General features: G+C 40.4%; 1 protein-coding gene across 17 annotated transcripts in view; it reads right to left on the reverse strand.

The window, feature by feature from the left end:
* The window catches only part of SEMA3D (semaphorin 3D), a 196,200-nt gene that overhangs the window by 50,084 nt on the left and 132,037 nt on the right, over nt 1-14,079 (reverse strand). For all 17 annotated transcript variants that reach the window (XM_073328657.2, XM_073328648.2, XM_073328649.2 and 14 more), the window contains one exon: nt 143-257. In XM_073328657.2, the coding sequence (XP_073184758.2) occupies nt 143-257 (115 nt within the window). The remainder of the gene's footprint in view (nt 1-142; nt 258-14,079) is intronic.

Here is a 14,079-nt window from a genome sequence, read left to right on the forward strand (position 1 = left end):
CTGTATACCAGGAGTAAAGTCAGTGGAGTTGCTCACAGTATAAAACTGGTGTGAGTGAGATCAGAACACTGCCCTGAGTTTCTGTAAATCCAAAACACAGAGCAGATTACAGAACAAAATAGTAAAGATCAGTTCAACTTACGTAGCTCATCAAAGTATGTGTCTGCTCCCTCAGGGCCAGGTATCGAGCACACCAGTCTTGCTTTCAGGAAAGTTGTCCACTTGTTTATTAGGCTCCGTTGACCTCCCATATCATTCTAATTTTTTTAAAAAAAGTTTTGCTTAATGACTAAATAAGGCAATTTTACGTAAGTATCTAAAATATCTGCTGATCCCATTCTGAGCAGTGTTTTTTTACAGGGTGTATTTCTAGTCTGCCCTTTCTATATTTAAAGTAGAAGATGGATTAATGGGAAATGTTTAACACAAACAGATATCTCACAAGAAATGCTTAAGATTTCAGGTGCAGGAAGACTTGCTGTATTTAAGGCTGCAGAGTGGTTTTCTTTGTAACCTGATTTTTAGTTGCTCATAGCCTTGGGACTTTGAACTTTGGCGCTGAAATTTAAATGGTTTATTAGTATCCCAATTGTGATTGTATTCTTTTACTCCTTGTGCAGAAAAAAGCCTAGTTTGAACAAATAAGCTAAAACAAAATAAAACAAAACCCTTCAGAACCCCCCCCCCCTTTTCTTTTTTCTTTCTTTCTTTTTTTTTTTTTTTTTTACAGTTTATTTGGTCAAACTAGTCATTTTTAAAAAAAATACATTTTTCCCCATTATACAAAAATCTGTTTGCAAAGTTTCTTTGAACAACTCCACAGCTGAAATGCCCAAAGCCACACCTCTCCCAGCATGTGGTCTCTTCTTGTCAAGAGAGAGTCATTCTGGAATTAATGGTTCTCTAGGAATTTTTTTACATACAGAATAATGGTGCAGATCATCTGGGGCGGAGGTCCCAAAGACAAATTACTGTACCTACCAATTGTTCTACAAATATACATATGCTATTAGTTATGTGTACACAGTTCACAGGGAGGTTTGTGGGAGGGCAAAATTTGGTCAAATTACTATAACCTACGTTCTTGGTGAAGTATTCTGCTAAATTCCATTCTAGACCATTTCCTCTGAGCTACCCTTATAGCCCTAACAATCAATGCTCAAAGGTTTGGGGATTTTCTAAAGTATCAAGTATAAAACAAATGGGATACCATGGAAAAAAAACCTGTTTCTGAAATATTAATATGCTTAACAAAATATACTCATCAGCTGTCAAAAAATGAAAAAAAGGAGTTGAGTCTGGAATGAAGTTTTAAATTTTTAAGGAGTCGACTGTAAGCACTTAGTGACTGAATGATAACTATTACAGACATCCAGGAGCGTGGTCTTAAATGTCAAAGTTCACTTTGCAAGGAGTTGCTTTTCTCTGGTAATGCACTCTCAGCTGACGAACTGTTGACTTCTCTTTTTTCCCCAGTATTTGTTCCTTTTAAATATTTTTAGCTCAGTTTCTAATTTTTTTTTTGTAATTATTACCTTTTGAATCAAAATTCTTACAAGAACTGTCACCTCTCTGCTTATTTTTCTAAAATCCTTCACAGCCTGCAGGTTTGCATCTAGCCAACAGATTTATTATACAGGTGTCAAAATTAGCAGCCTTACGTGACTAGTAAAGTATGCTCTGTACATGTGTGTTGTGTTTGGAGGTGCAACAGCTGAGCATTCTGGCATAAGCAATGAAACATACGTAAACAGTAAATAGCTCTGAGCTTTTCATGCATCTGGCAATTCTGTTCAGCTAAATTACATCTATCTTTTCCACCAGAGTACCCTTATTAGCTCACTAGTTGATGCTGCACGTTTTCAAAAGACCACAAGGAGTTTCTAAATGTCTGTCTGATATTTGGAGTGATGTTGGGGAAGCAGGGGAACGCCTGAGAGAAGAATCTAGAGACATTCCGTTGCAACTACAGACCGGAAACGTGGCTCCCAATCCTTAAGTCCGATCAAGCAAAGCTCTGAAACACCAACTTAATGGTAAACACAGTAGTAGCCCAATTCATTTCCTAAGGTGAAGCACATGCTTAAGTACTTTGATCAGTGACTCAGCAAGCAGCTGAACCTGTGCTACTCATTGCCAGTAATATTTTATTTCACCGATTGACACAAGGAGGAAGGTCAGCATCTTGTGACCTGCCGGCTCCACCTGGACTATCATCAAGTGCTCTACAAAGTAACCACAGGGTGAACATGTCGGGTACAGAAATTACATATGGAAAAGCCGTTCCACCCATAACATCCTCTGCCCTCCAGCAGCAGCTCCTACCCTTCCAGGCACGCCTGGGTGGAAGAGACAGTGAGACACAAAAAGGGCAAGGCACAGGAGAGACACAGGGGAATGGTTGTTTTTGAAAACATCGGTATCTAGTGAACACTCAGCTCTACATCTCTTTTCTCTCATATCTGAATGATGCAGGTTCTTTGCTTTTCTAATTTTGGACACCTCCCAGCTCTTGGATTCTCAGGTAACACAGTAGCTACTACTGCTTTCGATATCTGCGCTTAGCTGTGTAAGCACGACCTTTCCTCCTGGATGCAGACTTCGCCACACCACTTCTAACTACCTCAGCCCTCGCAATTTGCTTAGAAATTTCAGCTACAACAGAACATGCTTATCTATCTGCTGATGGGAGCGCACTGACATCAGCACAATAGTGCCCTGTGAACCACATAAACGTCCCATTTCAATTCACTGTATTGGTTCTGACCTGGGCCTAATCTAGGAATGTGTTACGTTAGAACATACCTCTCTTCCTATTCAATCCCTACAACATCTGAGGCACATTTGCTGACAGTCCCTAGATCCTCCTGAGTGAGGGCCGAAGGTATGGAGCTTTTGGTATATGATCCCCAGTCCATCAAAGCATCTTTACAGGCCTATAGAGTCCTGTCTATAGCACATCTTGGCCAAACATCTGCTTGATGCTTCAGTGACACATGGAAGGGGAGCTATTTTATTTTGTTTGTCTTTCGTGGATGGTTTGATTTAATATCTCACTGCACTTAATCACTGTCAGGTGCTCAGATGCAACCTCAATGGGTAGCAGATCCCACTAAATTAATATAATGAAACCTTCAGAGGCGAGGTGAGCAGTAGATTGGAAAGAGGGTGAAAGAGAAGGGACGGGAAAAGAGAGAGAAAATTAAGAAAGGGAAATTCAAAGTACGGGGGTGGAGGTGGGGTGGTGAAGCCTAGGAGAGGAGGAGACTATGCAGGTAGGAGAATAACAAGAAATAACTTGAAATGGAGAGATCCTCAGCCAGATCCTCAGCTGCTGTAAACCAGCACAGTTCCACCATAGGTGTAGTTTGACTGCTATTTTTGGGGGTGGGGGGACAAAGCGTGTGAATGTGCACATGTACGCACACATACATGCACAGTGAAGCCGGTTCCCCGTCTCACTGGCTCTCTTCCCCAGCCTGGAGTGGTACCGGGGCAGCCGGTACTTAGGGGTTGGGCTGGCTTAATGGGGGAGTCCCAGCTGCTGTTGGCGGCCACTCTGGCACCGGCAGCTTTTGTGATGTCGCTGCTTTGGTGCTGCTGAAACCGCCTCCCAGCTGGGGCTACTGCTGCTGCTGCTGAGGGGATGCCATACGCTGGGTTCTTGCTTCCCCCTGCCCATTCCTTTATCCCCTTCTCTTCCCCCTACCCTTCACCTTCCTTTCCCCACTGTCTCCACCCCATCCCATCCCCCTTTGTCTCCCCACTGTCCCCTGCCCCATCCCATCCCCTTTCTCTCCCCACTGTCCCTGCCCCATCCTCCAACCCCTTCTCTTCCCCTTGCCCAATGCCACTGTCTCTTCCCACCCCCCATGCCGTACCCCTCTCCCCCAGCCCCACCCCACCCACCCCCTTGCCATGCCCTCCATGGGCACTCACTGCTGTAGAGGGTACAGGTGGGCACTAGAATCCAGGAGGTGACATCCAGCTGCTGAGGCAGCAACCCAGAGTGCAGGGGAAAGGCTGCTCCGTCCCACTCCCCGCGAGCTGAAATGTGTGTGGGGGGAGGCGCAGTGTGGGAAGGACAGAGCCCCCCTCCTGAGAAGGCTGAGCAAACCCTGCTCTGTGTTCACACAAATGGGGGGTGGGAAGTGGCACGTGAGCCTGCGTGACAACCTCCCCATACCTCGCCTCTGTTTGGGGGGGCAAAATAAAGGGGCTTTCACCAAGAGAAATCAGTAGAGTGGGGTGCAGAAGAACAGATACTGCAACGAGATGAGACAATGGCAAGAGAGGATGGCGCAGGATGAATTTAAGTGTATGTGTTGAGAGGAGGACGGGCAGGAAGAATACTCTAGTTTTTCAATATAGAATTATGGCCAGACTAGTCACGCCACATGAACAGCCCAAAGGTATCTGAAATCTTATCTCTAAGTATCACTGTCTATAGCTCCTGAGCACACTGGCTTAGTAGTGTTTACAATAAACTTTGTTTCATTACAGAAGAAGGCACTTAAAACCGCATATTTTTTCTCTATATAAATAAAGATTTAATTAGCACTTACTGTTTTGTAATCTCACAAGTTGTAACAGATACCAATGCTTCCGCCTCAAATGCCTTCTTCTATAGTATAAAGAAGTGCCTGTAAACTCTGCTACTCATGTGTATTTGGGAGTGAGAGGCAGCTGTAGATACACTGCCAGCTGGAAAGCAGATAATTTACCTGGAGTTGTCAGTCTGTTATAGTAAGACTTAAAAAAAGACAGCACACATAAATTAACTAGTGACCAGGGAAGCTTATTCATTAAGAATCTAAAAAGTTAAATTAATATATTCTAAGGCCAGAAAGGACCAGTGTGATCATCCAGGATGACTTCCTGCGTTCCATACTAGGCCAGAGAACTTCCCCCAAATAGAGCATATCCTTTAGAAAAAAACCATCCAATCTGAATTTAAAAATTGCCAGTGATGGAGAATCCTCCACAACCTTTGGTAAGTTGCTCGAATGGTTAATTACCTTCAGTATTAAAAATATATGCCTTATTTCCAGTCTCAATTTGACTTGCTTTGACTTGGTACAGTACATTAAAGAGATACTGTAAATATTAGAGATGGTAAAAAAAAACCGATGGAATGATTTTCTGCCATTAAAATGTAGTCACATTGAAATCAAGAAGTTTTGCTGGAATGTGTGAATTTCAACAAAATTTTCAACAAAACAAAGTCAAAGCTAACTCTTTCAACCTTCACTTTTTGTTTGGATAATGTTGAAATGCTTCATTTTGACTCTTGTTTCGATTAATTTCATTTTGACTTTTAAAATATAAATTTTAATATGCATTATAATTATACAGTTTTGATATTATCAAAGTGATGCTTTTACCCTATCCATAATAAATGTTTCAACATTATCTAAATTAAATGTTTCAATGGTAAATTGATTTTTTTTAAAATGTTTCTTCCATGGGAAATTTCAAATTTTTGTTATGATTTAGAACAAAACCAAATTTTGAAACATTAGAATTTTCTGTGGAATGGAAATTCCAATTTCTACCCATCTCTAGTCACTATTCAAATATTTGAGGAAACACTGAAATTAATACAGTTGTACTAGGAAATATAATGCCCTTGTCAAATCAAGAAGGCGTTCTCTTCAAAAGCCAGAATATAAAATCTGTATGAGAGATTAAGGCTGAATCCTGCAGATTTTATGTGAATAGCTCTACTGCTGTGCAAATTATCTCTCAACAAACTGAAGGTCTCATTCAGCTCTTATTAAAGTGAATAGAAAGACTCCCACTGACTTTAAAAGGGAGATGGCTCAGGCTCAAAAATTTTAATAATAATTTACACAATTAAGAACTTTTGGCACCTGGTTCATATTAGAAACTGCAACTAATCTTCCTCATTCATGTCAACATGAAAATGTAAATGTAGATGCATTTCAAGCCCTTGCTTTCTATCTACAAAATTAATATGTCTCTTTCTCATTAAAAAGAAAGAGGAGTCTTTCTGATCTGCAATTTTACCAGAACAAAATATATGTTTCCTAAACCATGTGGTTATAGGTAAAAGTTATTTGAGCATTAACCTTTTTGCAAGTAAAATCTATCACACCACTATTAATCTCGGAGTGTATGGATTGAAAATAAAATTAAATGATACATTTTCTTCAGTCACTTTAGGAAATATGTAGATGACATTAATGTAGCTGAATCAAAATTCACAACTGTGTGCCTTGGAATGCACTAGACAGGAAAACAGATGGCAGTACAGCAAAAGAACACCTGAACCTAACTGATTCTTAATCTCTCATTTGGGTTGTAAGTAACACTGAATGTAAGAACAGAAAAAGTAATTTTTTTAAAACCAGTAAACACTGAAGACATCAGAAAATGTAATACATAAAACTTTAAAGACAGTAATTATCCTGAACAACTGTATAAATCAAATCAGACAATGAATGGAATTCAAAGGAGGCGGCTATTAATTAGTGCCTGCAGCAAGATGCAAAAGGACCATCCAAAGTGAATTCCTAGCAGGAACAAAAGGAAATACCAGCAAACAAAATGAAAAGAGCTGGAACCGCGAAAGACCCTGAAGCTCTAGCTATGTGATAGATCCACCAAAAACAAATAAAATCCTAAGCAACAGAGAGCAGCACTATGGAAAAGTTTCCAGCAGACCAATGAAATTCTATTGAGAAATTGCCAACATTCTAATGTCAATGAATTTACGCCTCCAAATACACAATTCCTTTGTGACTCTTTAAGTATTACTGTCTAATATTTTTATTCCGGCAGTATCCAGCTATGTTAGGTACTGGCCACACACAGGAAGACACAGTCCCTTCCTCCAAGAGCTTTTTATCTTTAGGGTCTGTGTCAAAGCACACTGAAGTCCATGGGAAGACTCCCATGATTTCAGTTGGCTCTACATCCATCAGGCCCTAAGAAGATAAGCAACACAGGAAGGGTGGGAGAGAGAGAGAGAGAAAGAGAGAGAGAGAATAAAAATATACACAAGTATAAATAACAGGAAGGATGGTCATGTGGTTTAGACACTGGGTTAGGCCTCGCGAGTCCTGGGCCAGTTCATGGTTTCCTGTGTGACTTTGGGCAAATCTCTCTCTCTCTCTCTCTCTCTGCCTCAGTCTCCCCTGGGGATAATTCTGTCTTGGAGCAGTGTTTGTTTCTCATTATGTATTTTCACAGGGGTTAGCACAATGGGCCTCAATGTTGGCTGGGACTGCAAAACATTATCATACTACTACTATTAAAGAGCACTTGTATTCAATATTATGGGGCAAAGAATTCACTATACTCCCTGCCATCGACCCACAGGATTGGTGCTACTCTCCCAGCTTCGGAACAGTCGCTTGGAGGAACCCCCTCGATATGTCAGACCCTAAGGGGTCTCACTCTTTCTTCAAGTTAGGCCACGGCCTCCTGGGACTGCACCTGTGGGGCTTCAGCACTTCCTGCTTCACACCATGAGCTTTGTTCAGTGAGTCCAGCAGAGACAGACCCCTGGTAGGGACTTGTCCATTCTTCAGGGATTAATGCACCTCACCAAGCATTTACAGTGACACTTCAGCAATGTTTTCAAAACAATTGGGTTTATTAGTCAACTGGAACACAGCATAGGAAGCCCTTAGGTTAGCACAAAGAAATGAAGGCTAACACATAGAACATTCTGGTCAGCCCAGAGCCCCAGCCAAGCCGCAGTGAACTCCACTTTCAGGCTCTGTGTTTCTCTCTCTCTGAGTCTCACCTCCTTAGTCAGTTCCCAGGTGAGAGAACTTCCAGCTTCCTCCAGAAGCCAACACTTATCCCCCACCTCAAACCTTCCAGCCCTTTGTTCTCCCGCCGCTCTGCTTCCCAGCTGAGAGTGCTGATCCATGAGTCACTGGAGCTTGCATGGTCTCTCTGGATCCCTTGTTGATCTGGATCAGTTTCAGCCAGTCCCGTAATGACTCTATTAATTCTACCTGGACAGGAAGGTGACACACACCCATGTCTCTTAGCCTGCCCTGAGAGCAAACTTAATTCCTCCCCCCCACCCCAACCACCACCACTAGGTAGCCATGCAAAGTATAAGGGAAGCTGCAGATCCATTAAAAATATTACAAAAAATTCCACTTTGTCACACTCCTTCCAGCACACCCTACCCTCCCCTACTGGGGTGTCTGATCACTGACCTGGGGGTGCAAGGAAGGCTTTCCAGGCAGCTGTGCCAATGTCTAAAGTGGAGGGAGGGGACTCCTTGAACTCTCCTCCCCCTCTGCTAATTATTGTTTGAGTGGCCCCATTGTACTAGGTGCTGTACAAACACACAGGGAGACAGAGGCTCTGCTCTGAAGAATTTACAAGGTAACCAGACAACACAGACAACGGCGGGAGGGGAAATGCAAGCACAGAGGTGAAGTGATCTGTCCAAAGTCACATAGAAGGTTAACAACAGAGCCAGAAATGAACTTAGGCCTCCTACCTGCCAGTCCAAAGCCCAATCCAAGGAACCACACTGGCTCCACTATCTGGCCCTGAGCGATGCTGTTTCTTATAAAAGGCACAGGGGAGGTTAAGTAGTAGGTTTTACTGTCTAAAATTATATAGTACAGCCTCAATCACTCAATGAGCACAAAAATGGGGGTCCACCCTTGTAGAATCATTGCAGGATTGGGGCGAATTTTATGAACTTATTGTTTAAGGGTTATTGTTAAATTAGACTTGATGGATAAAGATGGAATTCTGCATACCAATTCATTTCTAGGTATTAAGACAACAGGTAAGGATGTTTTTATCCAGAGAGAAAACTACAGGAGGGAAAGTGAAAGGAACTCAGTTTGAGCAGGTCACATCACCTATGGAAATGGCCTCTGACGGAACTATGTGTGGGAGACAACACTATTTTAGCTTTGAGTTCCTGTACCTCTCACAGATTGGCTGTTACTTCTTTTAGAGCTGTAATTTACTCACAACAAATGTGCAGAACTATTAGGTTCGCCATGGAAAACTCGACTCTCATTTTAGAAAATATTTTCACATCACACCCATAGTTTCTTCTGAAATATTTTTGGATGTGTCCCAAACTGGAAAATCTAACTGTACAGTAAGGAATCTGCTGGATGGTTGCCATTCATACCAGAAAAGAAAGATCAATAGGCTCAGGTGAAATGACAGAGATTACAACAGGTGTATAGGCTTTGGGAGGAAAGTAATCATGAATCAACTGGAATTACTAAACCGTTCAGCACGGGATTGGTTTAGATTAAAAATAAAGCAAGTTTATTAACAAAAGAAGATCGGATGTTAAATGAATTCAAAGATAAGACATAACAATTAGAAATGGTTACTTAGCAAATAAAAGTGAAAACACACATCTAGAAGTCTAAAACTTAAATTGAGCGTATTTTGATGCAAGGCTTTGTTTAAAATGGAGACTGACCCTTTTCTTGGTCAGAAGCTCTCCCTGAGGTGCTGGTGCCATCGTCTTCTTAGGTGAAAAGAGATAAATTAGAGTTTTCTTTTGTAGTCCAGTGAACCTTTGAAGTGGATTCTTCTGAAGATTGCCCTTCAAAGCAAAGTCTATCCAAACAGTGAAGAAGGCAACATGGTGTCCGGTGGTGAAGGAGGCTCCATACTCTTTCTTCCCCCACCTGTGTTTGTTAACATGCAAATGGTTCTGTTTCCTATCATCTCCTCCCACTGCTGTTTTGAGGACCCTGTTTATTATGTATATGTAAATTGACGTAAACACACATTCCTTTGTTTAGGATAGGCCTGTTTAACAACTTTTGCTGAGGCAGGACTGTCTGGTTTTGAACCTGTGCTAATAAAATCATACGGGGGAATTCACATATTTACATATAATGCTGCTACATACATTTCACCACGATACAATTGACCAGCAAGTTATTCATGTTCAAATGATACCTTACAAGGCATATTTTGTATAAAGATTACTACAATGCTGTGTATGGTATGAATACAGGGGTGCTTTTGGTCACATTCATCTTATAATAATTTAATTTAGACCACATTTCCCTAGTTTACTTATGAGAATGTCATGTGGGACAGTGTCAGAAGTCTTACTAAAATCAAGATATATCACATCTACTGCTTTCCCCCCATCCACTAGGCCAGTGACTCTATCAAAGAAGGAAATTAGATTGGTTTGGCATGATTTTTTTCTTGAGAAATCCATGCTGTCTATTCCTTATGATCCTATTATCCTTCGGTGTTTAAAAATTGATTATGTAATAATTTGTTCCAGTATCTTTCCAGGTACTGAAGTTAGGCTGACCAGTCTCTAATTCCCTGGGTCCTCTTTGTTCCCCTTTTTAAAGATAGGTACTATGCTTGTCCTTCCCCACTCTTCTGGGACCTCACCCATCCTCCAGGAGTTCTCAAAGATAATTGCTAACCATTTCTGAGATTGCTTCAGCTAGTTCCTTATGTACCATATGATAGATTTCAAGGAATGACATCATGACTTTTTTACTTAACACTGAGCCTTAATGATCTTGGACAACGTCCAGTACATTACAGTATACTGAAGCTGGCATGTAACTTTGTGAAAATGTACTGAAACTAATAAAAAACTATCTCAAAAGAAATTGTTACCTTCCTAGTGGACTGTTGTAAGTTTGGACTTATTTTTCTAAGGTGATTTTGGCAAATTTCTATATGGTTCAATGTGTTTCTGTATGTGCAGCTTTGCATACAAATGATGACATTTCCATGAACGAAATCTGTTTGTCGTCAATTTGCAATGGATATACATGCAAAGACTTTGTGTGCTTGTGTAACTAAGGTTTATCATTTGGGTGCAAAGGTGACAGTTTTCAGAAACAGCACTAGTTTTCAAAATCTGATCCTGAATGTCTAATATATGGGCCATACCGTCAGCTGGTATAAATGGTGCAAATTGATTTGAGGTCAATGAAACTATAATAATTTACACTGGCTGAGGATATGGTCTTGTGACATCAATGGGAAAAAGTTCCTACAAAGTGTAATACATTTTCTATATTTTAAAAAAATACATAAAAATCCAGATAGGATTAATCTTTAAGCCTGATTTTTGCTTTTTGCAAATAATCCTACCTTGAACGAAAGCAAACAATTAACCACGTTACACTTGATATTAGTGGGAACATTCTGTTTTCCCTAATCAGAACAAGAAATTCCAGGTACTGCAGATAAGCTGACGATACCTTTTTTTTCCTTAAAACCAAAAATAGGAAATGCCATTTGTCGTGATAAATTATACATTTTAGTCTGCAAGTGACTGTTGAAAGCACTTCCTCCCAGTTTATAATTATATCCCCTGGTGATATACAGAAGGCAAGTGACGTAAACCTAAATGAGCACTTTTTAATGCTTTGGTGGCTGTGTTATTAGCAAAGCATGCTTTAAGATAGTAAATATAAGAACAGTTTTCTGAACAGGGCAAGCGACAACTGTTTGACTCTGGGCAAAGAACTTTAAGTGAGATATTGTAATCTTTTAGGTCTAGAAATAGCTGGGAAAGGGGAATGCTCTCCAGAGAAGACTTCCCTAAGGGAGAGGATCAGTGTGAGACTATATTGTTCAACCAATTAATACTAGTTAAAGAGTAGGCTCTACTGACTAACCTGTTATATTAAACACACAAGTCTTTTTGTGTTTTTACTGCCTATTCTAATTTCAGCATGTACCTCTAACACCAAAGTGTAGGAAGAGCCTTAGAGAACAGTGAGGCAGAGTGGTGAAGCTCCAGTCAAAGGAATTGGAATTACACGCACCAAGCAGATCATTTAAATAGTTCCTGATCTCCTGACACATAGCAGTATGTTGTGTTGCTGTGGACATGGTGGAAGGAAGACACAAGCTCGAATTTAAGGAAAATTGTCTAGATTAGTTGAAGCTTATTATCAAGTAATGCTGCAGGACAAGTAGAACTTTCAACCACACTAAATTACTCATGGTTGGTTTTAACTATAGATATGGACACCTATGCCTGCAGGCATAGAGAATTAAGCTGACCAGATTTGGCACTGCAGGTCAGAGAAAACACAATTGAACCAGATGTCAGGAATTTATGCTTTACCCATTTGTACTACATTTATACTACAATAAGCATAATCAAGACACATGCACAAACAGTGCAAATCAGATTTTTCAAGAGAGTTCTGCACCCAGCACTTCCTATTTAGGTCCTTAAATGAAGCAGCCAGATTTTTCAAAATGCTCCTCACCTGTTAGCTCCCACTCAGTGTGTTTAACAGGAGCTGCTGGAGGCTGAGCTGTTTTGAGAACTGGATACCAACTGTGGCTGCTGAGCATTTTGGAATATCTGGTCCCGTAAGTCTAGCAACCATCTGTATTTTGGTGTATGTACACATTACTACACGTGTTCATCGCTCCCAGTGTTGGGAGTTACATATGTATATAATAAAATGGAAGTTCTATTTCGAAGTTCTCCTATAATGTTCATTTGATTGGCAAAATGAAAACAAAGCTCAAGACATTTCCTACAACACCACTACCCTAGAAACTTGGTCTCATTTGAGACTCAATTAGGACTGTCATTAGGGTCTCTTTACAATACATTTGCTTTTATTAAGATATCTTATCTGTCCTTTTTCTCAGTAGAAGCTGGAGGTCTACTATTAATGCATCTTAGTTTAATATAATCTCTCTGTGCCTTGGCTTTCCAGATTCCACCTAACCATTTTCCCCCTAATGCATTAAGTACTTTCATAATCAGCAAAAGCCACATCTAGTAGTAAATTATATTTGTTTGCCTTGTCAGTATTTCATTAATCATACTGCTGTGAAAAACCCAACCGAAGCTTGCCCGTTCTCTTGTTTGGCTAAACACGAACTGCTACAGTGAACTGGTCGCTCAGTTTGTTGCAAACATTTGTCGACCCAGGACTGAAAATTTGTAGACCCAGTGGTCACTGAAGTCTCAGTTGTGACTCTTCGTGGATAGAAGAACAATTCTGGGTAGGCATCCGCACACGTGTGTCCAGTTCTTTGTTCTCTTGTGCCTGCATGTCTTTCTAGTTCATTTTTTCCTATTAATTTCTCTTTCTGAATCAAGAAGTCTTGCAGTTAATTGTTTTTTTCCTCAAGGGTCCTTCTTAGGAACCTAATGCCCACTGTTAGTAGTGCTAACTAATGCATCAGACAACACGCTACAGAATACCAGCAAATGAAGAAAGCTGTACAATTGTACCATAGAAATGCAGTACATTTACCTCTGAGATTACTACATACAGGGTTTTTGCTGAAACTTGGGCCATTTCATAATCAAAGCATAATGTTTTTAAAGTGTAATAACATACGGACATCGAGACTATTCTAAAACATGATAAAGAAACTAAACCGTTCCGGTGTGACATTGGAGTTCCTCACGTTTCCAACTTGACTTTGGCCACTGCATGGAAACGTAATCAAAACCACAATTTCTAATGACCTGGTCCATACTTTTTTCAAAAAGCCCAGCTTTTCTAATCATTACCAAAGTTTCATAAATCCATGGACCTGATCACAAAAATACTGCATTTGGAACACAGAGCATCAGCAGTAACAACATCTATCGCTACAGGGTTATGGATTACAGTAACGGCTGAGAAAAGGAAAGGCTACAGAGAACACATCAGCTAAAGTAGCGTACAGGTCGTTATTACTATTATTTATTATGTCTATGATTGTAGCATCTAGGGGCCCTAATCATAAGCCAGGCATGGTGCAAACACAGAACAAAAAAGACACTGTTAGTAATACTTGTGGGGGCGATACACTGATGCTCCCCACCTCAGCGAAGATTCTATTTTCCCCTTAAGCCAGTGCACACCCCATAAAAAAGGCCCATGTACTCTGACTTTGCACAGATGCTTAGGATTTAGCCTTAACCGAGACAGCAAAACAAAGGTTCTCACCACAAAGGAGCTTAAGATTAATCAATTGCTATTTAGATGCATCATTATCGATTATGAAAATATTATGTTTCCAAAAATATGATGACTTACTAAGTATCAAGCCTATTTTGCAGTTAAGGCAAGTGAATTTTAGACATCATTAGTA

Source organism: Lepidochelys kempii, chromosome 1 (genome assembly GCF_965140285.1).
Source record: "Lepidochelys kempii isolate rLepKem1 chromosome 1, rLepKem1.hap1, whole genome shotgun sequence".
Lineage (NCBI taxonomy): Eukaryota > Metazoa > Chordata > Testudines > Cheloniidae > Lepidochelys > Lepidochelys kempii.